The sequence below is a fragment of the Astatotilapia calliptera genome, chromosome 11, assembly GCF_964374335.1.
Source record: "Astatotilapia calliptera chromosome 11, fAstCal68.1, whole genome shotgun sequence".
NCBI classification, from domain to species: Eukaryota; Metazoa; Chordata; class Actinopteri; order Cichliformes; family Cichlidae; genus Astatotilapia; species Astatotilapia calliptera.
Window position 1 is genome coordinate 6352326 of NC_137432.1, and position 24106 is coordinate 6376431.

The following is a 24106-nucleotide window of genomic DNA, read 5'->3' on the forward strand; positions in this document are numbered from 1 at the left end:
TACTGCATTTGGGAGAGGCAATTTAAAAAAAAAAACAAAACACCTTTATAACAAAGAAAAAACAAGTGACGCTACAGCCACAAGATTCTGTGTGCTGCAAAATAAGCATGTGATGGAGGCCAACAGGCCCCAGTCAGTGATGTCAACTCAGAGTCACCATTCACCAAGTTTCCGAGAATACAGCTGACTCACTGGTCAGATGATAGAACATGTACGAGTCACACCAGGCCACTGTTCACTTTGCAATATTTTTAATGTGCAAACACTTATTTTTGTCCTTTGGGAAAGTGGGATTCTGAGGTTCCACAGTGTGTGACAGAATGATGTCCGTCCCCGTTTTTCCCCCACCGGAGTTCAACATTCAAGCTCGTCTCTGCCTTCATTCCAGTTTGTTACATGCTTCCAAGACCTTGTAGTTAAAGTCCTCAGGCTGGTCGGCATACACATAGTGACCGGCTCCACGGATTGTCTGCAGGAAGGGAAGAGAATCAGAAGGGAAGCAGCCAATTAAAAATTATGGAAACTATATAAAGGCATGTCATAAAGGGAGGTCATGATTTTAACGAGGAGGGCTGTGTCTCCGGTTTATAGTTTTCATAAAACAAAGATGGAAAGTAACATTCAAATTTACAGCATGCATCAGTTTTATTTCAAGCCTCCATACAGTCAGTTCCACGGTTCTTCATGGCAGAAAAAATTTACCTTTGATGTGTCAATATACACATAATTGCATGTGGAGCAATCATGCTTAAGGCACTGAATCTGTGGAAGTCTGCTAAACAGAGGTTTTCTTTTATATAATTCATTAAACAAATGTATTTTAAGCTTAAGTAAACTAAACCCCATGTACAAAAGCAAAAAATCAGTCTTTTGTCCAGCGATTTTTATTTGATGAAGCCTCAAAATGTTTCTTTTGGTTTAGTCAAAACCTCCAACTTTTACAGAGTAGTATTTTTTTATTTATTTTTTGAAATAAACTAAAATTATATAGTGAAACAAATTGATCAGCCCTCTTGTGATACAACATACATCCTCTGTATTGCACGAGGCTGTAACCATAGCCAGCCAGTTCATTTTGTGCAAATCCACTCTTTTCAACATCCATGTACTGATCACCGCACTGTTTCTGTGCTAAAAGAGGCATCATTTCTTTCCTCATTACTAAAACTGATTCTGAAGGAACATTCCACTAACTCAGAGGGTCTAGCAACCCTCTGAGTTAGTGGCAGTCTGTGTTGAAACAACAGCTGTAATTCTCCACATTTCAACTTTTCTCCAAAAAAAAAAAAAAAAAAAAAAAAAAAAAAAAAAAAAGCTTGTAGGCTTTAATCTTGAAGTTTCAACTTTGTTTTCAATCAATAATAATATATTATCAATATTTTTTCCCATTTGATGGCACCCTAATACACCGTTGTAGAGGTCAGATAATGACTGTTTGCAGCAGCCTGTAGTTTTGTTTTTCTTTTGTTTTTTTTAAATGGACATTTTCCCCCCATATATCTGTACTCATTAACACAGAGTTAGGAAATTAAAATGTCTCGAGTCCGTGGTAATGAGAATGTCTTTGCATATCATAATGTTTCAGTGTCTGTTTTGCACCTGTCTAGGCAGCTGCTCATCCAGTCTTCCTCAGCCTTGACAGGTGTATGAAAGCAACTGCCCATTTTTTCCCCTAAGTGCTAAACCCTTACCCCAACTCTCACCCAGTCCTAAAGGCCATTACACAGAACGTGCTGCAAAACAATGACCCAAAATTCCAAATTGCCATGTAACATATACATCGGTGTGAAAAAAAGTGTTTGCCATGTTTTTGTATGTTTGTCACACTTAAATGTTTCAGATCTAACAAATTTAAAAATGAGACAAAGATGACAAGTAAACACAAAATGCAGTTTCTAAATGAAGGTGTTTATTATAAAGGGGGAAAAAAAATCCAAACCCTCATGGCCATGTGTGAAAAAAAGTGATTCTCCCCCCCTCCCATTATAATTAATGGTGGTGTATCACATCTTTGGAAAGCCAAGTTCAATTTCTCTAGCCACCCTGATTACTGCCACCCGTTCTCAATCAAGACATTACTTTAATACGACCTGCCTGACAAAGTGGAGTAGCCAAAAAGGTCCTCAAAAGCCAGACATCATCCCCATGATCCAAGGAAATTCAGGAACAGATGAGAAACAAAGTAACTGAGATCTCTCAGTCTGGAAAATGTTATAAAGCCACTTCTAGAGCTGTGGGACTCCACAATCTCCACAGTGAGATCCATTATCCACAAATGGCAAAATCATTGAATGGTAAACCTTAACAATGGTGAACCTTAATATAAGTGGCTGGCCAACCAGAATTACCCCAAGAGCATAGCAACGACTCATCCAAGAGGTCACAAAAGACCCCAGAACAATATCCCAAGACCTGCAGGCCTCACTTGGCTCAGTTAAGGACAGTGTTCATGACTCCACCATAAGAGAGTCAGCCCAGCCGACATGGCTAAGTTCCAAAACAAAAACCAGTACTGATCCCAAAGACCTCTGGTGCAAAAAGTAACACTGAAGTGTTCATGACCTCAAGCTGAAGCACACTTGGGTTCTGCAGCAGGACAATGATGCAAAACACGCGAGCAAGTCCATCTCTGAATGGCTTAAGACAAACAAAAATGAAGAGATTGGAGTGGCTTGGTCAAACTCCTGATATGAATCTGATTGAGATGCTGCGGCATGACCTTAAAGGTGGTTCATGCTCAAAAACCCTCCGGTGTGGCTGAATTACAACAATTCTGCGACAACTGGGGGAGAGTCTTTTACAGCTCTGCAAAGATGAGTGGGTCAGAATTCCTTCAAACAACTGATTCCAGTTGTTGCTGCTAAGCGTGGCCCAACCAGTTATTAGGTTTAGAAGGAAATCACTTTTTCACACAGAGCCATGTAAGTTTTATTTACACAAACACCTAGAAACTGCATTTTGTGTTTACTTGTGTCATCTTTGTCCAATATTTAAATTTGACGATCTCAAAAACTTAAGTATAACAAACATACGTAATGAACTGGTCCTGATGTTTCTAAACAAGAAAACAAAGAAATTGAGATTCTGGGTTCATCCAGTTCTCACAAGCAGGCAGCAGCAGGGAGAATGTCATGGTTTGATCCAGGAGTTGGAACTGTGTCACGACCACTTTTGTCCATATTTCAGGATGTCAGTGGGGCAGGTTAAACTCTTAATATATGTCAGACCACATCTGAGGAGGCAGAGGAGTCATTTCAGAGCCGATTGGCCTAAAGCATCAAGGACCTAAAGTATCAAGCTGTGTGTCTGAGGTAAAAAGTATTATTTTACCATTTGTATATACAGATTACCAGTTCACTTTGAGCTACAGAACAGTTGTTGTCCAATGCAGTTGGTTGGATCTGTGCAGTTGGATCTGAAAACTCAAGCTCGATACAAAATAAATAAATCTTAGCAATAAAGCAGGTTTTGAGGAAGTGTGAAGAAATTAGTTACAAGTTTAGAAAGTCTATAAAAATGTCATCACACTGATGATCTGGAACCCAAATTCAGAAAGACAGTTGGATTTTTGTTTGAAGCCTGAACCATGAAATAACTGCCAGGAAATTCGCTTTAAAAATTTGTTTTCAAAACTGTTTTTGGCAATTTATTCCTTAAAAATGTATTGTGAAATTTACGTTTTTCGAGGGAAGGGGGGAGAAAAAAAACAACAAAAAAAAAAACAAACAAACAAAAAACAAAACAAAAACCACCCTTTGAAGGGATATCAATCCATTCATCTACACACACAAACTTACTATGATGTCCACATGAGAGCGTGGCCTCATCCTTTTGAGGGTGATGCCCGAGATGCAGTCTATGCTGGAGCGGGAGCCATAAATGATGGTGATGGGGATATCAGACTGCAGCTGGTCAATCCTCTGCAACATTGGCCTCTTGGCCCAGCCACATGGCGCAGTCATATTCTTAAAAGCAGTTTCCCCACTGTGACAAGACAAGGAAAAGATAATCAATGAGCACATGACAGAAAATGGATATGACAAAACATAATACTAGGTAGTAAAACGTGGATGAGAGCAGAAAAGGTGATGAAGAAATTGCTTCCATGGCCATTTTAGAGACAAGTGGCATTAATAAAAGAGAAAGACAGACCTGGGGCTTTGCACGTTCAGGTGGTAGATGTAATCTGGCGCAGTGTTGTCAGTGAACACGAGGGAGAACTTTTTCTTGAAGTCGGGTCTTAGTGTTTGCACCAGAGTGGGACCTGCAGGGGACCAGGGAAGAGACAGAGGTGTCAAACACAAGCATGTAGCCATTAATAGATGAGGAGTACTCATTACATTTTACATGATTAGTCACACTGGGGAGAGCCCAGGTTTTGGCTTAAATTCCTTTCAAAGTCAAAGCAAAAACCACGAAAACTCTACTGAATGACATTGTGCTCGTCACATCACTTGCTTTAACAAGCAGTTCCTAGTTTTCTGGGTGTGCAAAGAGAACATTAGCTGTGATACTGCAATATTAAACTAATATAAAACCATCCCCCCAGTTTCATACTGCATACATTTTCACTTATTGTCTCCAGACAATAAGTGAAAATCTTCACCCATTATATTGCATCCTCTCATTTCCATTCTTCTCATTTAAGAAAAAGAAATTTCACGTGCTCATCATCTCCATTCCTGATACTTTTGTTGTAGCTTTGCTTTTCCCCAATATTTTGGTGTGCCACAGCATGGACACATTTCCCTGGGATTATTAAGCTAGTCCGGTTGTGGGTTTGCTTTTAGCACTGTGGTACTTTGTTGTCTTTTAGCACCTTACCCAGTGGTCCTACCAGTCGCAGGCCAGCCAGGGGGTTGAAAGGACTGAACATGGCACCAAGAGCTTTGATCCACACAGGGATGGGCCGGTCTGGTTCTGTTGTCTCCGGTTGATCAGGTAAACCCCAGGGCTCAACCAGGACAATGTGCTTTACTCTGTAACCCAGACAACAAACACAACAAAAATAAAAGTTAACCTGCTCTTTTAGTTATAAATTGTTTACAGACCTACAACTAAAGGACAAAAACGTTAAAAAGGCCAGAATGAAGAGTGCCAGAGCGAACATAGACAAAGACCACGACTTCTGGAATAATGTTCTTTGGACAGATCCAGAGTCTAAAATTGAATTCTTTGGACACCAGAACAGTAGACATGTTTGGCGTAAACCAAATACTACCTTCCAAGAAAAGAACCTCATACCAACTCAAGCATGGAGGTGGCAGTATCCTAGTTTGGGGATGCTTTGCTGCAGCAGGACCTGGCCAGCTCACTATCATAAAATCCATCACGAATTCTACTGCGTATCAGAGGGTGCTTGAAGAACATGTGAAACCATCTGTTAATGAGGGAAATTCTTTTGTCATACACATGCTCAATGCAGCAAGAGAGACAGAGGAACAGAAGAATAAGATATACAACATATACAATAGAATACTAGTATACAGTAATGACCCAAAGCATACCAGCAAATCCACCAAGGACTGGCTAAAAACTAAGAAGTGGAGAGTCCTGGAATGGTCAAGTCAAAGCCCTAATCTCAACCCCATTGAGATGCTGTGGGGTGACTTGAAACAGGCTGTACATGCAAGAAACATCTCACAGCTGAAGGAATTCTGCATTGAGGAGTGGGGCAAACCTTCTGATCGATGTCAGAGACTGGTAAAAGGCTACAAAAGCCGTCTCGCTGGTTATATCAGCCAAAGGGGGCAACACTAGTTATTAGGGGGTAGGGTGTCCTTTTTTCTCCATTGAAATAAACATTTTTGTTCATATCTTTTTTGATGTTTCACAAAATGTTCATTTTTGTTGTTTAATTGCAATCACTTTCTTTTCCAGTAATACATAAAATCATGATTGGAAATTATTATGAACAGTTCACATATCAAAGGGCTGATTATTTAATGGGGTGTCCTAATTTTCCTCACATGACTAAGCATTCAGTATCCTGGTGCATGCATTATTTTTTTGTTTTAACAGAGATGTATGTCACATTCACATCTTTTCATCAAGAAAGTAAATACATCCCCCCAAATATAACTTTTCTGGCACAGCATTTTGTTTTGTTTTTGTATTTTTTTACAATTAAATAATGGTGATCCATTCTATTTTTGCTTATTTCTGCCATATATACACACACCGTTACATTGAATGTACATTTTAAACAATTCTCAGATAATGACAGAGTATGAACGGTGGACCAAAAACTTTCAGATGGCTCTAAATGCCCAGTTTCACAGTTTTATTTTTGACTTTTGAGGTCACCAAGATCAGATATTGCTAATATGAAAACTTACACAGCCCTTGTAAGGTGGAGTCTATCAGAAGAAAACTGGCTTTAAGGAAGCAGGAAGGGAGCGAAAATGCATTTCAGACATGATGATGGCCGTTTTTAGTGCTGCAGAAATATGAACAAAACCAGCTATGGCTGACAGTATAACAGGTCGCAATCAAGCTAGGCCAAGGGTCAGCAACCTTTAACACCCAAAGAGCCATTTGGACCCGGTTTCCATGCAAAAGAAAATACTGGGAGCCGCAAATACTTTTTGACATCTAAAATGAAGATAACACTGTTTATATTGTTTCTTACTTTTATGCTATGTGTGAACAACTAAGGTGTGTTGCTTATGAAATTCATGAAGTGCTACAGAGAAAATTACATTTTATTTCTGTAATTAACACATTTTTAACTCTTAAATATAACAAAAGGAAAGACACCCAGCTGAACGAAAATGATCCATGTAGCAAACAAAAACTGTTGTGAGCCGCCCCTTTTCTACGTAGCTGACGGCTGGTAACTGTGCAGGGGCGGATCTAGCAAAGTTTAGCCAGGGGGGCCGATAGGGCATTAATAGGGAAAAGGGGGCACAAAGACATCATTTTCTTTCTTATTCTCATTTAAAATGTCTAGCTTTTAATAAATAATTATCCGAATTTTACACCCAAAGTTTTAATCTGATGTAAAATGTATAGAAGTCCATTACTGTATATAATAACTATTAAGTCTAATATACCCTAGTAAGCTATAGTACTTTTTCCTTTGGGAAGATACCATCTGTGCAGTCTGCAATTCTGTTGAAGAAAGATGTTGAATCTATTTAATTATTCTTGAAAAATAATTTATTTCTGTGCATTTCTTTCACACTGCAGCAAATTGAAGTTGTTTACATCAATTAAGCATCATGAGGTGGAGGGTGGTTCCCCTTTTTTTTTTTTTGCTGGGAGTTTGCAACCTTATTAGTTAGGTTGCTTACTCTTTAAAATACCAGAATAGGGAGGATGGAGTAGGTTTAAGTTCATTAGATTAATCATTATTGCTGAACTATGAAATATTTTGGGTGCAGTGTATTTTTTTTATTTTTTAACATACAGGTCTAACAGAATAGCTTTAGTGTTTTGGTTTATTTTTTTTTGTTTTTTTTTTTTAATTGAGTATGAACTTATACAAAACCAGCAAGATATTATAAAAAAAAAAAAAAACAAACACTATCATATCGGTATCGGCAGATATCCAAATTTATGATATTGGTATCGGACATAAAGTGGTATCGTGCCATCTCTAATAAGGACTAAAGAGCTGCAGGTTGCCGACCCCTGAGCTAGGCTGATATTTACATGACACCATGAAGCAGTTTACTTTCATTTTCATAATCAACTGGAAGCTAAACTGACAGGTGATTATAAGCCATTTAAATCTGACATGTCATGGTCTTAATGGACTCTGTACTGGTACAGAGAGCACATTGTTGTGGTTCCCAATACGAATGAAGTTCAAGGAGGAGGGGTGGGTGGGGGGGGCAGTGAGCACAGATTGGGGACGCATGTGCCTGATCACGAGCATCTGAAGTTATAACTTAAAACCATTTGGAACGCTAAGATAACAATAAGAAGACAGGAAGCGGGAATTTTCAGTGTTACTGATGAAGAGGGGTGATAAGGGATTGAGGACATTTTATCAGGCGCCGCTTAGGGAGAGCCGGGTGAATGCTGGAAGCTCCGAGCTGGAGCTGCGGCAGGAGGAGATGGTTCAGGAGAGATAGAGTCTAGTGGGAGGAGAGAGCGTTTTGGAGGACACTGCTGTTATCACAGGCTGCCAGCACCTAAAGGCACACCGCTACAACTGTATCCTCTACTCATGCTGGCATGTTTTGCTACAATCATGTTAACAGCAAAAGGGCAGAATCATTATTCATAACAGTGTTCACTGCAGACTCTGCTTTTTTTCTCCTCCTAGGCAAGTTCCACTTCATTTGTTCCATTTACAGCAGTGATGAAAGGATTATTCAAAGGTATATTATTCTGGTTTTATAGAGCAATCAACACTCTGCCGACTTGCTCATTGGAGCTCTCAGCTGTAACACATGGCTTTCTTTAGCTGATCTGACCAACAAGCTGCTCTTGGGGACAGAAAATGAGACATTATGACACAAACTTGTTTGATGTGTTGATAAATCAGTTTTCTTGTGTCCACTGACACACTCCACTGTATTTTCCATAACAGTCCCTGACAGTATCTGCCTGCTGTTTGCTGTGAGGCAGCAGGTGTAAAGAGGCCCAAACACTTCTGCAGACCAACATTCACACACCACCCTCAAAAGGCAGGATAGAAATAATAGTTAGAGATGATATGCAAAGATTATCACAATATTAACTCTGTCCGTTTCAGCCACTCTTGCAGATGACAGGAGCTGCTAGCCAACAGTGGACATTAGAAAAGATGAGCTCCTATATGGAGTGCCTAAAACACTCGCATCATTATAATAATAAGAGACTAAAACCTGACTTTAGCTTATGCTACAGTTCTGATCCTGACATTTTACACAAACCTGCCACCTTTCTGTATCAGACAGTGTGGGTCATGATACAGTAAGATATGAGAAATCCCATTGTCTGCACCCACCTGCCTGGGTATTTAATTGAGTATGACACAGCGAGGTATCCTCCCAGATTGTGACCAAGAAGTATCATAGACTCCAGACCCACGCTGGCCCGCCACTGTTCTATGGACTCGACAAACTGATCCTCTGCTTCTGCTGCATCTGTTGAGAACACAGGCCTGCTGCTCTGGCCAAAACCCAGTAAGTCCAGTGCAAAGACAGGCCGATGCTGGGAGAGATCATCCAGATTCTGAGCCCACAGGCCCACCCCGCCGCCAAAGCCATGCAGCAGAACTAAGGGAGTTTTATCTTTAACATGGTCATTGCAAAACATCAGGGTCCACAGAAGATTGTCGTTGGAGATGGGAACAAACACTTTAGTAAATTCAGTGCTGACATCTGAAAAGAAAAGCACAAGATTACTTTTAAGTACAAGAACATTACGATGGGTCAAATATTCCATTTCACATTAATCTAAATAACATCTCTTTTTTGATACTACTGAATCAATCAGGTGTCGTCACCAAAAGTGAGATTCTCTACAAAAGGGTTTAAAAAAAACAAACAAAAAAAAACAAAAAACAAACAAACAAAAAAACACAACAACACCACACACAAAAACGGCAACAAGCTCAAACAAGAGCAATGCGATTTCTCACACTTACTGGTTCATTAATAACATCCTGCAGGCACAGTTGGGTTAAAGTCATTCATAGAAAACAGCCCCTGAACTTCTTGATTTTTCAAAGCTGTAATCATCAATCACTTTATTTATAAGTTCCTAGTCTACTGTGGTTAATGTTCTCTACTTGTTGTCACGACATTTTCTGGAAGACCGACATCTAATATTCCTTTAAATTCTGAGCAACGAAAGTCATGAGTTACTTTTTCCCTGAGCTGTTTGTAGTCTTCGATAAGACACATACTTTACAAGTGATCTCAGACACATTTTGTAATTAGCATGAAACACGCTAAGGCCCAACGCATCTGCTCAGTTTATTATTATTTTATGTCAACAATTGCATTTTTGAGGACTTAAAGATGCTAAAAAAAACCTCATGTACATTTTCACCAGATCTAACACGTGCAAAATTTCTTATTTTATTGGTTTGTAAATGGCCTGTATTTGTATAGCGCTTTACACGTCCCTAAGGACCCCAAAGCGCGTTACACATTCAGTCATCCACACACAGTCACACACTGGTGATGGCAGCTACATTGTAGCCACAGCCACCCTGGGGGGCACTGACAGAGGCGAGGCTGCTGGACACTGGCGCCACCGGGCCCTCAGACCACCACCAGTAGGCAACGGGTGAAGTTTCTCATGTACAGAGTAGGAAATGGTTCAATAATGCCACCTATGGTAGTACTACCAGCATGCGGTTTGAGTTACATGAATGAAATTTGGTACACACATACGTAAAGTCTGGAAGCCCACTGACCCAAACCCAACAGGAAGTCCGCCATTTTGAATTGAAGGTGACATTTTGGCGACTTCCTGGCATTATACTGTTGCAAACTCCTCCAAGGATCAACTTCATATTTGGTCAGTCTAAACTACAGACCTGGGCCATATTAAATTGCAACACTTTTGAGCTTTCTTCAAAGGGCGTGGCCGTGGTACCACGGCAAATTTCAACCAGTCGCCATGAAAATATAGTTTCCTCTTATTTACACATACATCGTCCAATCTGGACCAAACTTCCCACGTTTCATAAGGCTCCGCCCCTGAAAACATTTCTCCTGTCATATTTGATGGTGGTCACTGCACCACCTAGTGGGAACAAGAAATGTCATGTTATGCACTTTGGGCTACAGTTTTAAGGTGACTGACCGCAGCAACCTCAAATTTGCCAAAGAAAGTCTTAAGGTGTTGGTCATCGCTGCTTGCAGATTTAATTCATATTTACAAAAAGTTATTTGATTTCTAGCCAATACAGGTTTTGTTTAGCAAAACAGGTTGTGTTTGAGTGAGTGACCACAGGTGGGTGAGTTTTTACTTTTGCACACTGTACAAAAAGTGTATGTTTTAAATAAAAAAAAAAAAAAAAAATTACACTGGGTTTATCCTTACACTGCAGCATCTTCTCCTCTGAAGCTTGCAGATGGCTCTTTGAAGTTGGACACCACGATGGCAGCCAGTTGGGAATCCAGCACCACCTACGTACACAAAAGCACAACAGTATGAATATGAATGGTTTGCCTTATATTAATATTTCAAACGTTCATCATTATAATAATGATTCATCATCATGCTGCTTTGGGGTACTCACAGTCGTAGGGCTAAGATTCATAACACAAACCTGCACCACAGAACATTGACTCCTAGCTAACCAGACTCTTACTGTATGGTCCTCACTTAACTCATTTCTCATCTTTCTACCGCTTGGACTGCGTTTTGCAACACGCCAAACAATCAGGGTTACTAACAGGTTAAGCAAGCAAAAAACAGGCTTGATACACAAAATTACCATCAGAATTTATCACAGATGCTTTGAAAAATGTAGTGGTTTAAAGGTGTGAACATACACCATAAGACTGTAGCCTTATGGTGTATGTTTTTGTTGGAGTTTCCAGAGTGCAAAATCTGGGTAAAAAATAAATGATCCAAATATGATTTGATAACGAATTGCAAAATTGTGCAAACAATTTCATGCAGAAAAATAAATATACACCATATTTTTCAACTGATAAGGCTTCTACATTTGCTGTTAGGAGTGTTAATTTAGTTTTGCATTGCCAGGGAGAGATCGCTTTGTCATTTAGTTCTTCATGGAGTCCTCACACTGAATGTTTAGATTGTTCCGTGTTGGTATTTTAATGTAACAGAGCAGTCCTTAATATGAAGCATCCATGAAGCTTTATGCTTTAGGAACCAATACGTTGTATTAATGCTTCTCTGTATGACTTTATCAGTCTCCCATACTGTTGAGAGAAAATTCTGACCCAATGCCGTTTGTGAGGTATTTATTTAAGCACAGATCTCTTAAGATACCCAAAGGGATTTGTTTCTTTTTTCAGATGAATGGAATAACATTGATGGAGAGGTAAAAGCCTACATCTTTCCACTTTGGGGTTTTTGTGTGATTTTTTTTAAATTGTAATTCTGAGCATTTTGTGGTTTTTGGTACTCTGGAAAACTGTAAATAATGAGCAGAAGCAATGTTAAATTGATGTTGATAAATCTGAGATATTTCTGTAAACATTCACATGCATGACTTCTGCACAGATTCATGTGGACACACTGTTAGTTAACAAGTCCCATTGTTCCTGAAGTCATGTGGTTTGTTCAGATACAACGTTGCAAACCCAACACACGCTGCAATGTTCTTTTTTAATGAAAAGGTTTTTTCATTCCTAATTCATGGCAACGTGTTATGGCAGGCCTTCTACTAGAAGGCATAACTAAACTACAGAAGGGTGTGACTTAAGAGTAAGGAGACACTTAAAGGTTTTTGGCTGAATGTCTAAACAGCTGTGTTTATTGTAAAAGTGTCATATCTCATGACCTCTCCATTAGCTGCTCTGTGTGGGAAAGCAACTTCTTACTTCACAGCTGGCTCTGAAATAAGCTCTTCTGCTTTCCTCCACTGGCCCAGTGTGGTCTTGAGGGAAAAGCATAACAGAGCACAAAGCTGTGACACAAAAATTTAGTTTCTTTGCTTTCTTTTGTCTTTAGGCAAGTCAACCCCCCCCCCCCCCCCAAAAAAAAAAACAAAACCCCAAAACAAAAACCAACCATAACAACAAAATGTTCTTCTGTGACATGCAAACCTCATGTAGCAACACGCAGAGACATCAAAAGAGGAAACAAACGGCTGTCGTCACACTACACTTGACTCAATGTTCTCCTTCCCTGACATTGGTCACATTAGTTTCTTTAACAAGGCCTTCTTTACAGAGTCTAACCATAGACATCTTGTTCACTTAGTAATTATCAAAACATTCATATCGAATTTCCCAGAGGAACCCACCCGAGGGATTAATAAAGTTCTATCTTATCTTATCTCCAACTGTTTTGATAAAGGACTATTTGTGCTTTTCACTAGCTACAGCTGTTTTGATAAAGGGCAACTTAAATTGTTTGTAAGGTTTTCGGCTGCTAAGTGGATAGAACACCTGAATATGTCACCTTGAATTCTGAGACATCGATACAGGACGTGATTGATGCGATTTTAATCAGTCCCTTTCACATGTTTCAACATTTACCTAAGCCTACTTCTAATAATTCTTACAATTAAACAAATGACACACACACACACACACACACACGGATTTTTCTGTCTATTTTCTAAGTGAGCAGCAGCAGCGCAGCCTCAAAACAAAGCAGCCTCAAAATTAGCTTTAAATTGATCAAGTATGGCATTGGCCTTGGTGTGAATCTGTGCTGCCTGAGTGGTCCTCTGTTTTAAAAATAAGTCAGTACTGCAAGAGAACTCACATAAAGTCCTTTCCAACATGTGGCAGACATAATGAAGCAGCCTCATTACTGTGTTGTTTAGGCACAACTAGAGTCACAGACTTAAAAATCAGCCTAATTTAACTGCTCTGATCATCTCCCCCCCCATGAAGGTTTTACTGTTTGGGGAGCTCATTGGTCATTTTGCTCATTTTAAGACTGTCCTCCACCCCCCATGGCTGTCGTTTTCTTTTTCAAATCATTACACATGATGCTTGGGCAGCAAGGAAGGTCCTGAAGGTTCAATCCAAAACTAGTTGTACTTAATTATTTTTTAAACATAAAAGCACATTTACGCTATATGCGCATGTGTTTCTCATCTGGGCTGCTGTTGGGGTTTTCTCTGCATTATTGTAGGGTCTTCACCTTATAATGCAGAACACCTCAAGGAGATGGCTGTGATTTGTGAACTGCACTTTCACTTTTAACCCACTCTAAATGCCTTTTACAAGTCTGGAAACGTCAATTTCAATGCCTTTTGAACAGGTTTTTGTTAATCGGGGTGGTGCTGCTCATTTATATTGCTTTGCACTGATAAGCAACCATTTAGTCTCAGCCTGTTAACATACATGTGTTGGACTCAATTGTTGGAGACGCAATTACTTGATAAACCCGTGAGCTTGCCAGGGTTATCAAAACGCAGGAGACACCCTGTGTGTTATTGTGAAAGGTAAGTTAAAGAGTCACAAAAGTTTACGTTTAGTTCTCCCTTTGCTTACGTTCTATTACTCTACTAAGTCTCATGAAAATCACCCAGCTGAAAGGAAACTGGACCTGCACAGTGACACATACAAACTAACAAAGTGAGGCTACAATAATGAAAGCTAATGTCTGAGTGGAGGTGGATATTTGTGTAAAAGAGTGTCACACCTGTGTCTGTGTGTGGATGCTCATAACATTACCTTATTGTTTTATCCACATAGCCCCACACACTCCTGGCCAGACTGGGAACACCAACAGTAGACAGCATTCTATGAATGACCCTGGAGATATAATAAAAGAGTAAGCGCGTGAGGGCAAAGGACAGGGACTGGCCGATGACAACGCGTGACAGCAAAACTATCATCTCCATTATTTAAATTATCAAGCATTTACTATAACACTTAAAAAAAAGTTTATGGTTTTATCAAGGTTTTTTGTGCATTTCCAGAGGGCTTTTTATGCACATGAATATAAAAATATTCGCGCCACTGCAAAACTCTTGTTTAAAACCGGTGTTCTGACAAACCATCCTAGTTTGGCAAAACGTTCTACCGTAACTCTGCTGTCACAGAGTAATTCCAACACCAACTTAACTTTGCCCATCAGAGTATGCTTATAGGTCATATTCATACAGCCAGGATGGTTTGCCACTTCATTTTACCCATTAAAGTATCTTGTAGGTAACATTCACTCTGACGGGTAAAATTAAGTGCCAAACATGCATGGTTTGGCACTTAATTTTACCCGTCAGTATGTTTGTAGCTGTTATTAACAAAGGTAGGATGGTTCGCCACTGAATTTTAACTGTTTAAATATGCTTGCAGGTGAAATTCACAAAGGTAGGATGGTTTGGCAGTTAATTTTACCCGTCAGAGTATTTTTGTAGCTAATATTTACAAAGGTAGGACGGTTCGCTACTTAATTTCGTGTTGTGCGCATGCACAGAAACAACGGGTAGGATGGTTTGCGAGGTAGGATGGATTCTAAGAACACCTGTTTTCCAATTTGCTCTACCATCTCTGAGGTAAAACAAACATGGCAGTCCAGCGGCTTTGCAATAAGAGCGTTATTTTACTTCTGTGGACCACACCGACAATACCTTCAAAGCACCGGTGAGTTTTTCAACGACCTTCTGCAGTCTTCGAGCACTCTCATTTAGTACGGGCCACTTTACAAGAAGGCAGCAATTAACTAATGAGGTTGGAGGGGGGGGGGCAGGTTTACCTTGACCCAAGTGGTGCCTCTCTCTGACAGCCTGTCTAACTTTCGACAACAACACTCGGGCATTTTTCAGGAAAAGGTGCACAGTGTCGCTGTTCCAATAACACTTAGTGTCTGTTAAATAATAAAGGAACATTACCGTGGATAGACATACTCTGACAGGCCGGGGAATGTGATAGGTTAATAGAAATACTCACCCTCTGTTCTCGATCACCGCTTGCTCAGCCATAGCGCGACAGTCCCCGAGACGCTTCTCACAGTCACGTGGCTCTGACGTAGCTGCCGAGCTTGTGCGCATTTCATTTATAGCGTCAGTTGACTGAGACAAGGGGGGGGGGGGGGGGGGGGGAGTGTTATTCCTACTGTGGATCCACCTATCTCCGCTTCGTTTCTTCCTAGTAGAGTAAAACAAACGCACCCAGGAAGAGTTTGCGGAACTGGCGTGTCTGTCATGTCTAAACATTGCTGCTGATCGGGGAAGTGGGTCTTGGTAAGTATTTAAACTCCGTTTTGTGTTCCTTGTTTTACATTACTCGGGTATTTAAAAGTAACACAAGAGTGTTGAGCTTGCGCGGGCAGCTGCTGCTGTTCAGCTCTTCGGTTCAGTTCTTACGGTGAATCATCCTGCAAGTCATTAGAAATGTTCTCAACGGTCTTTAAACTCATTTATCTTGCTTATCTGATATTTCAGGTCTTACATTTAATGGGGACAGGTACTCATGCACATGTAACCTGCAGCGTGAAAGATACATGTAGAAAAAAGTTTTATTTACAGTGTTGTGCAAAAGTCTTGAGCCACACATCGTTTAGATTGTGCTAGGCGAATGGGATGTGATTTATGTGCAAACATAATTAGAAGCACAGTGTACAGACTTAAAAGTCAATATTTGGTATGACAACATTTATTTTTCCACACAGCTGAACTCTCTGAGGCCACTTGCTTTGTTATTTATTTAAGTGGTCTTCAAAAACAGGCTTCTTGAAGGGTGTTTGCCTTTCATTCCGTTTGTGAAGATGATCACACATTGCTTCAATAACGCTGAGATTTGGGCTCCAGCAAGGCCAATCCATGATGGATGGATGTGTACCATTATATTTGTTTCCATCAAGGTATGCCTTTACTGCATTCACAGTGTTTTTGGGATCATTGCCGCAATTAAATATTTAGCTGTTATCAATCAGAAGCTCTCCAGATGGACAAATCTTTTCTGCATTCATAATTCTACCAGTTTTGACAAGATCTTCAACACCACCATGCCTCCACTGTGTTTTCCACATGGCTGTAGTTAGTCACTGTTGTACTTTGATTCTGACCTTTTCTTTACGTATTGAAAAAAATCGAACCAAAAAAATTCAAATGTGGATTTTTCACTCCACTGGTTTTCAGTCCAGTTATTGTGTATGTTGGCATACCTCAGCCTTTGCTCTCTGTTTCATTTACTAAACAACAGCTTCTTCCATGCTTCCACTGAGGCTGTTTGATGGCTTCAGTGAACCATAGCTGGATCAGACTGAAAGTCTGGGGGGGGGGGGGGTTCTGTCACTGCTACTTTTGCTCTCATCTGTCCAGTTTCCTTAATTTTTTTTTAATGACACACATACATGGACTGTAAGTATTAGTCCAAAGAAAAACTTTTAAAGTACCATGTTTATTTTGTTTTTTTCCTGTTGTTGTTGTTGTTGTTGTTGTTGTTGTTTGTTTGTTTGTTTGTTTGTTTGTTTTGGGTTTTTTCCCTTCTCTTTTCTTTAAAAATTATTTCTTTTTGTTTTTTTGGGTATCTTGTGGTTTTATTGCTTTCTTACTGCCATATGTTCAAGATGTTTAAAGTGTTGGATATTTATGAATATAAATATATTGGTAAACATATATTTACAAAGTTTTTCTTTGTACCTTTAGAAGGCTGGAGAACTATTGCTCAAGACCACTGTAAAGTAACAACAAACTCTGGGCATTTGTAACCAAAATACAAAGAAATCAGGGGTGAATCAAGACTTTTGCACAGTACTGGAGTTGTTAATTTTCCCGTAATTTCTCTAAACGTATATATTTAGGTCCGGGGTAAACCTGCATTTTTTTTCTAATGGCCATCAGGGGTGATCCCTGTTATCCCTGAATCCTCCTCCTCCTATATGTTATAACTTTGTTTAATCTCTTCAACATGTTGACCAATTTCTTTTCTTTTCTTTTTTCTTTTTGATTTTTGTGTAATCTTCCTGACAGACACCAGTATTCAAATAAAAGTGGGAGCAAGACTACAGAACTATAACAGATTCTTGCAGTCATAGCATAGCGATTGCTGTTTATGAACTCCTAATTAAAACACATGAGAACAAAGAAGCTACATAATGTGAAATGTAAAGCTGTATGTTACATTCACACATACATATATATTTACTCACCCTAAGGAAAGTTGTTTAAAATACTAAGATAGTTGCCATTTTTTTTCCCCAAAATCTGACACCGTCAGGATGAAGCATGAAGATTTGTTGTGTAACTGCAGAAAATGTTTCAGTGTTCGGTGTAAAATAAATAACAGAAATAATCCTGTTACCTTCATTACAAGTTAACTGGATTATAAAGTGAAAACAGTTACTGATTATAATCCCTAACAGAAAGATATCCAAAGTCAACTCAACAAGCTATGGGATTTGAGTTTTAAACCACACTCATTAAAGACTCCGCACACCCACACAGGTGTTGTCACTTAAAGCTGCACAGGCGTGGGCCAGGTTAGTGGAATTTATGTGATCGATCACACACACACACACACACACACACGCGCGCACACACACACACAGAGCTATATTAATGAAATATACAAAGGCTGTTTTTCTTTTTAACAAAACTTATTTTTTACGACATATGGTTCAGATACCCATAAACTGTATAAAAGGTGGACATAGCTTCTGGGTCTGTGGAAATATCCTATACTGTAATTCTTTTTAATGGGCACTAGAGGTCGATACCTGTGTGCCTCTCATTGCTGTAGAAATGCGGTTGTTAAGTCTGACGTCACTAGCCGTGTCTGGGCCTAAACTCCGCTGCAGGTCCATATATCAAACGATCACTATGGCATTACTGGGAGTTGAAAAGCTGTCTAAAGTCTTCCATCTTTAATAAAATGATCAGCGTTCTGCTCTACCAGGTGTAACAATTGAGTTTAACATCCAGGCATCCATGAAAATGGAATTTATGACATTTAACATTAGAAGTTAGCAGGAAGTTAGCTCGCTAGCTTCTATCTAAATACAACATAGCATGTCCTGACTGCGGGGTTTTGGAAACAAATTAAAACGTACAGCTCTGTTATCACTTCCAACATAAATGAAGACAGAAAACTAAACAGCAGTGACGTTTGTAGGGTTACTGAAGTTTGGCTAGCTGGTATATAATGATGTGCTACGTGATCGCTAGCGACACAGCTATGTTAGCATAACATAAACAAGCGAACCTTTTTCCACTTGATAAAAGTTAACGTGAGTGTTCTCGGTGGTCAGGAACAAATGTAATCGCATGGCAGGATGCTGTAAAAGGACCAAACTTCAGCCAGGAGAACAACTGAGATAATCCATCCACAATACGAGGTTAGTCATTCATATACTGCTGCATGGGCTGGGCTGCAGTTACAGCCTAAGGTTTTAAAAACTGAGCTTAAATAAATGATTAGCGGTAATAAAAGCTGAGGGAGGTCAACAGTGATCACTGACTGTTTTAGGAGCTTTTTGAGATTAAATAGAAGAAAATACAAGACATTAAATATGTTAACAACACAAAAGCCATATTGAACGCAGACTACTTTAGGCCCGGAAGTAGGATTGGTCACGTCATCGCTTAACAACGGATAGGAACGCAGCGCTCACCCCTAGCATTGGTCAACAGGTTGTTTTTTTTTTATAACTTTATGGGCCTAGTCACTAATTTTGGGTAATATTGAATAAAACATTAAGTCCACTTTGTAAATTTTAGTCATTCTAAGTGGCAGAAAGGAGGATTATCACAGTCAATAATTTCCTCTAACTGAACTGCGCATTTTAATTGAACCCTGTTGTAGATGATATTTCAGGGCTTCTGACCATCAGCGCTACATACTCTTTAATAAAAATTTGAATATGTGTGGCGCTCAGAGCATGAATCATATTGAATTTTAGTACTCTCACTCTCATTGTTACTCTCACATGTGCTCCAACACTGCCACCAGGCTAACATTTGTACATAATAAATAAGAAAATCTAATTTGGACGTTGAGTCAGTCTCCATACACTTCCATGTTAAAACGCCTGACAGCACTGGAAACAATACTTAGTCTTTGATAACTCATCTGCCTAGATGATAAATACAGTTAGAGGTGTGGCTGCTGTGACTGACAGGTGTTTGGGACACGGGTAGGCGGAGCTAGGCCTCTTCTTCGCCTGTGGTTGTGCGTATCGGAGCAATTTTAATGGATTATTTGATTAATATTATGGGTTATTTTGTGTGTGAGAGACATGTTCGTGCTTCACTTTTACTTTAACTTTCATCAGTCTGTTACTCAGCACTAATTAGCTGACATGAGAACCTGTGCTCCTCACTTTACAAATGCAGCTTGCTAATACCAGATAGCTTAGCACTCCACCCTTTCCTGTAGTCGGGTCACTTGAGGATGCGATGTCACGTGGCTGTGTCCATCTTTTATTTGGTTTAGATGAAATGTGTCAGGACATTATTCAGTTTCCTTCAGCTTTATTCATAAAGCGTGAAATCACAGCAGTAACCTCAACGTGCTTCATAAAATAAACTCTTCAACCTTTCCCAACTCTTTTACAGGAAGTGATAGTGTTACAAGTTGACTGCAAAATAAATTTTCAAAAATGTCAGTTTTAAAAACTACCGATTTATTTATTTACTTTGAGGACCACCACAGAGAGCTCAGAAATTAGATTCAGTAAAAAACAAACAAACAAAAAACGCTGATCCGTGTTAAAGTTCCCTACAGGGGGAGTGGGGCAGATGTGGGTGTGACAGCTGTCAGTGCTACTCTGTGACGTGGAACACCGGGTGCAGCACGCTTACAACACCACACGCTCTTCTCTTTTCTTACTGTTCACAATAGATGATCACGGTTCCCGGCCCGAGCCTGGAACACTGCCGCTTCATACACAGATTTGGGTGAGTGTTGTGCTGGCCCGAACGACACACACACACACAACACACACACACAAGTACGGAAGGAGTAGCAGTCAGCATGTCAGGGCTTTCTTTAACACACATGCTCCTCCCTTTCTGGGTACAGCAGTCTCAGCTGTTTCTGTCTGTACTCTGGGTCTGTCTCTCCTTACAGGTCATACATGAGCTGATCTGCAGCAGACCCACAGTACAGATTCCACCACGTATGATTAGTTGATTTTACTGCAGGGAGGTCCGTGTTCAGACTAAGGAGGGGTAGCTTTGACACACCTTGTGTAAACCTGTTCAATGAACATTGTGACTTTATCTGTCATTTCTTTACCTGTTTTGGGCCAAGATGTCATTTCACACACTACATTAGTCATGTAAAGACATTTTGAATTTGTTGTACAGCACAGCAGGAACTCTAGGAGTCTGTGAATAGGATGAGACAGGGAGCCCAAGAAAACAAGAACAGACTTTGTTATTGTATCCAGACTTGACTTAAGAAAGAAAAATAGCAAAGTACTTCTACTGCGAGTCCCTAAAGAAAAATTGTCATCATGTACAATGGCATACATGATGTTAATGGGAAATTTTATTTCATCTATATTACTATATAGGTTTTTTTCTATAATATTACAAGAGAATGTGGGTGTGTATAGCTGTCTGCGTCTATAAGCTAACTTTGTGACAGACTGGCGACCTGTCCAAGGTGTACCCTGCCTCTCGCCCTATGACAGCTGTGATAGGCTCCAGCTCCCAGAATTGTAGAAATACAGAAACTTCTGATGATTAGGCCTAGCACGAGCTCAGCTTGCCCTGTCGGCCTTGCAGTACACTGAAATTGAAGATGATAGTGACAAACAGGCCTTTCTAGCAGATAGCAGTGTTTCCGTTTATTGGCAATACCAATAATTACTGTTGGTTGTTCAAAGCAAAGCTTGTTCTACAGCAGTCTGTGCTGTATTTCACACTTGGGACTCAAGGAAATAAGGACGTTTCTGTTATGCAGGTTTCCTGGGAGGAGGGACGATGCTGCAGGAGTCGTCAGTAGACAGCAGTGGCTCCAGGTTTGCTCCTCTGGTGGTGCTGGAGCTGGCCTCAGACACCAAGGAGGAGGCCATTGCCTGGTTGCTGAGCAGGATAAGAGACCGGCAACAGAATGGAGGTGTGGAAGATCGTCTGCGCCCCTCGAATCATCTTCCCTTGTTTGACGTGGTATTATTCATCCTGTAATTTCTTCCAGGTGCTGAGCTGCTGGTGGAGCAGTTGGGACCTGGAATCGGGGTGGAAGAGAAGGAAAACCCCAACATGTTTTTGGTGGGGGCCTCCATGCAGAGGCTGCTCTGTGGTGCAGAAGATCTGGGGCTCTTTAAGGAGTGTACTGACGGGTCCATGAGAGCCTTCACTTTTGCCAGCAAACACAACTTCAAAGATTTTAAAGGCAAGTCTACTGTTTAGTTTGTGAAAATGTATGCTTTAGACTAGCATCTTATTGTTATTGTTAACTTGCAGCCTTGCAGTTTAACACAGCCAGGCTTTCTTTGTGTTAGCTGGTTTTCAGAAACCTTAAACAGTAACAGAGGTAACTCGTATCACTACCATATTTGTCAGCCTCCTTGTTAAGTCAGCTCTGTGCAGAATTGCATAAATAAGGAGAATTTAATGCATCATTTGATTCTTCTTCAACACAAATCAATCTGATCACTGCCCCTGAGTCTCATCACCGCTCACATACTCTGTCTGAAATAAGTGGCGTCACTGTAACAGCCTGTGAAAACATGCCTTTGTGGTGAATGGCACTGTGTTTCTGTTCCATCTCTTCAGGGGATGGAGACGGCTTCCTCAGTATGGCTGAGTGTCAGTATGTTATCAAGCATGAGCTGGACACGCTGCGAGCCAAAGAGGAGACTAATGTTCCAGGATACAGTCATGCCAAGCTCTACCCTGGGAAATCTATCAGTGAGTCTGTGTTCATGTCTCAATCTGTTTCAAATGAGCTTTGCAGTGATCAGTTTGCTGATGTTGTGTATTTCACTCACAGGAAGACAAAAGAAAATGGTCTCATCTAGTTCCTTCTTGCATGCATACATATTCTTTGTTGCTTATGCAGCTGAAGGTGGGCAGGGTGCATGCTGGACAGATTGCCGGTACTTCATAGCACTGCTGAATTTAACAGCTGAAATTCCAGGAAACTGTACTAAATTAGGATGTGCAGACATCCCAGAATAAAACTGGGAAACTGATCAACCTCAGAAGTAAAACCACACACAGGTGATGTGAGTAAAACATGGCAGTGTATTATCATACAGGGTTTTGAAGCTATGGCCAATTTTATGCTTGTCCTCTTCCCCTAAACTGTTTTTCATTCTGTCGCTTACAGATAAACATTTTGATAATTGATCAGTCATTTCATTTGCATAGGAATACAGGTCCAGCTTCTCATCTTAGAGACTTGACTGTTTTCATTTTGATGCACAAAGAGAACACATTGTGTAAATCGTGGTTTAGTCGGGGCTAAATGATTTATCACTCCTCAACCTTAGTTAAGTATACACTCGGCATTTAATCATAAAACTATCAGAAAGACATTTGTTAGAACCTGTTTATAACAACATTAGCCACAGCAGAGTATGTTTTTATTAGCTGATACACAGATTAGATAATTTCACTCCTATTTTTTTTCCTCAGTTTCAGCTTGTGACAAGATTTGACTGTTTGAGCCTCTCCTGCGGTTCATCCACACTTGCTTGCGGTTTGATTTAGAGATTCCTGTAGTAGTAACGGTAGCAGATTGTAGACTGAACACAGACTGTGTCCTCCTTCCACCCCGCTATCTCTGCAACCCCCTCCCTTCGTCTGTCTTCAGTATGGAAACAATAAATATGCAAATGCAGTAAAATAGTCCCAAAGTGAGATAAGGAACCAATGAACTTGCAGTGAAGATAGGGTGCCTCTATTCAACGCCTGTGTTTGACAAATCGTGTTAAAATAGAATGTAATTATTTTTTGACAAATGATGCACTCAAAAAATGGCAGATGAAATGATAGCGCTTTCATGTGCTCGTATTTAGCTGCTGCATATTGGACAATAGTAATTATTGCTATAGTCATTATTGTATTGTGTGGAATGGGCCGGCTCCCAGCTATTGTTAGCCTGCCCTTGTTTTACAAAATGAAATGCATGTTTATTTAGTTGGGAAAGTGAGTTCAGAAAAACTCAAGAGAAGGATGGAAATGCAGCCAGAAGGTTTTCATGTGGAATATCTTCCAAATAATTCACAAGTTTGAGTAAAAACTTCCTGTTTTATCATCACTGTACATGAGTAGAGTGGGGGGTGAGACAGAAAGTAACATGCTCTTTTTTGTTGTTTTCTTTACTTGCATCTTAGTTCGCAGACTGCTCTCCAAAGGGATCTTAATCCAGATGTTTCCTCTGCATGAAAACGAAGAACTCAAGAGGCTTTCTTTTTCCTGGTATAAAAAAGTGAAGGTGTCGCTTCAGCCTCTGGGTAAGTGCATCTTGTGCCATTATTTTTCATGGTCACTCTTGAATACATTGTGTGATTAAAACGAACAGTCCACGTTATGGAGTATGCACACTTGCAAAAGAGGTCTCTGTACATCTGCATTTCTAATATGTCCCCAGACTGTAATTGG

The 24106-nt window shown here is 40.0% G+C and overlaps 2 protein-coding genes across 6 annotated transcripts in view; one reads left to right on the top strand and one right to left on the bottom strand.

The window, feature by feature from the left end:
- abhd5a (abhydrolase domain containing 5, lysophosphatidic acid acyltransferase a) overlaps positions 1-15626 on the bottom strand; it is a 16303-nt gene extending 677 nt beyond the window's left edge. Inside the window, exons 1-8 of the mRNA XM_026184708.2 lie at positions 15498-15626; positions 14280-14360; positions 10993-11078; positions 8942-9317; positions 4825-4979; positions 4153-4264; positions 3798-3984; positions 1-469 (exon numbers count right to left, since the gene is read on the bottom strand). The exon at positions 1-469 is cut by the window's left edge and continues 677 nt beyond it. Of these exons, the coding sequence (XP_026040493.2) occupies positions 380-469; positions 3798-3984; positions 4153-4264; positions 4825-4979; positions 8942-9317; positions 10993-11078; positions 14280-14360; positions 15498-15598 (1188 nt within the window). The 5' untranslated portion in view covers positions 15599-15626 and the 3' untranslated portion in view covers positions 1-379. The remainder of the gene's footprint in view (positions 470-3797; positions 3985-4152; positions 4265-4824; positions 4980-8941; positions 9318-10992; positions 11079-14279; positions 14361-15497) is intronic.
- ano10a (anoctamin 10a) overlaps positions 15127-24106 on the top strand; it is a 43690-nt gene continuing 34710 nt past the window's right edge. For 2 of the 5 annotated variants that reach the window (XM_026184703.2, XM_026184707.2), the window contains exons 1-6: positions 15689-15790; positions 20391-20446; positions 21459-21614; positions 21693-21890; positions 22274-22408; positions 23839-23958. In XM_026184703.2, coding sequence (XP_026040488.2) covers positions 21479-21614; positions 21693-21890; positions 22274-22408; positions 23839-23958 — 589 coding nt within the window. In that variant the 5' untranslated portion in view covers positions 15689-15790; positions 20391-20446; positions 21459-21478. Of the gene's footprint in view, positions 15192-15654; positions 15791-18863; positions 18886-20390; positions 20447-21458; positions 21615-21692; positions 21891-22273; positions 22409-23838; positions 23959-24106 lie in introns of those variants that run through there. The other 3 variants (XM_026184704.2, XM_080307756.1, XM_026184706.2) reach the window with 3 other exon arrangements.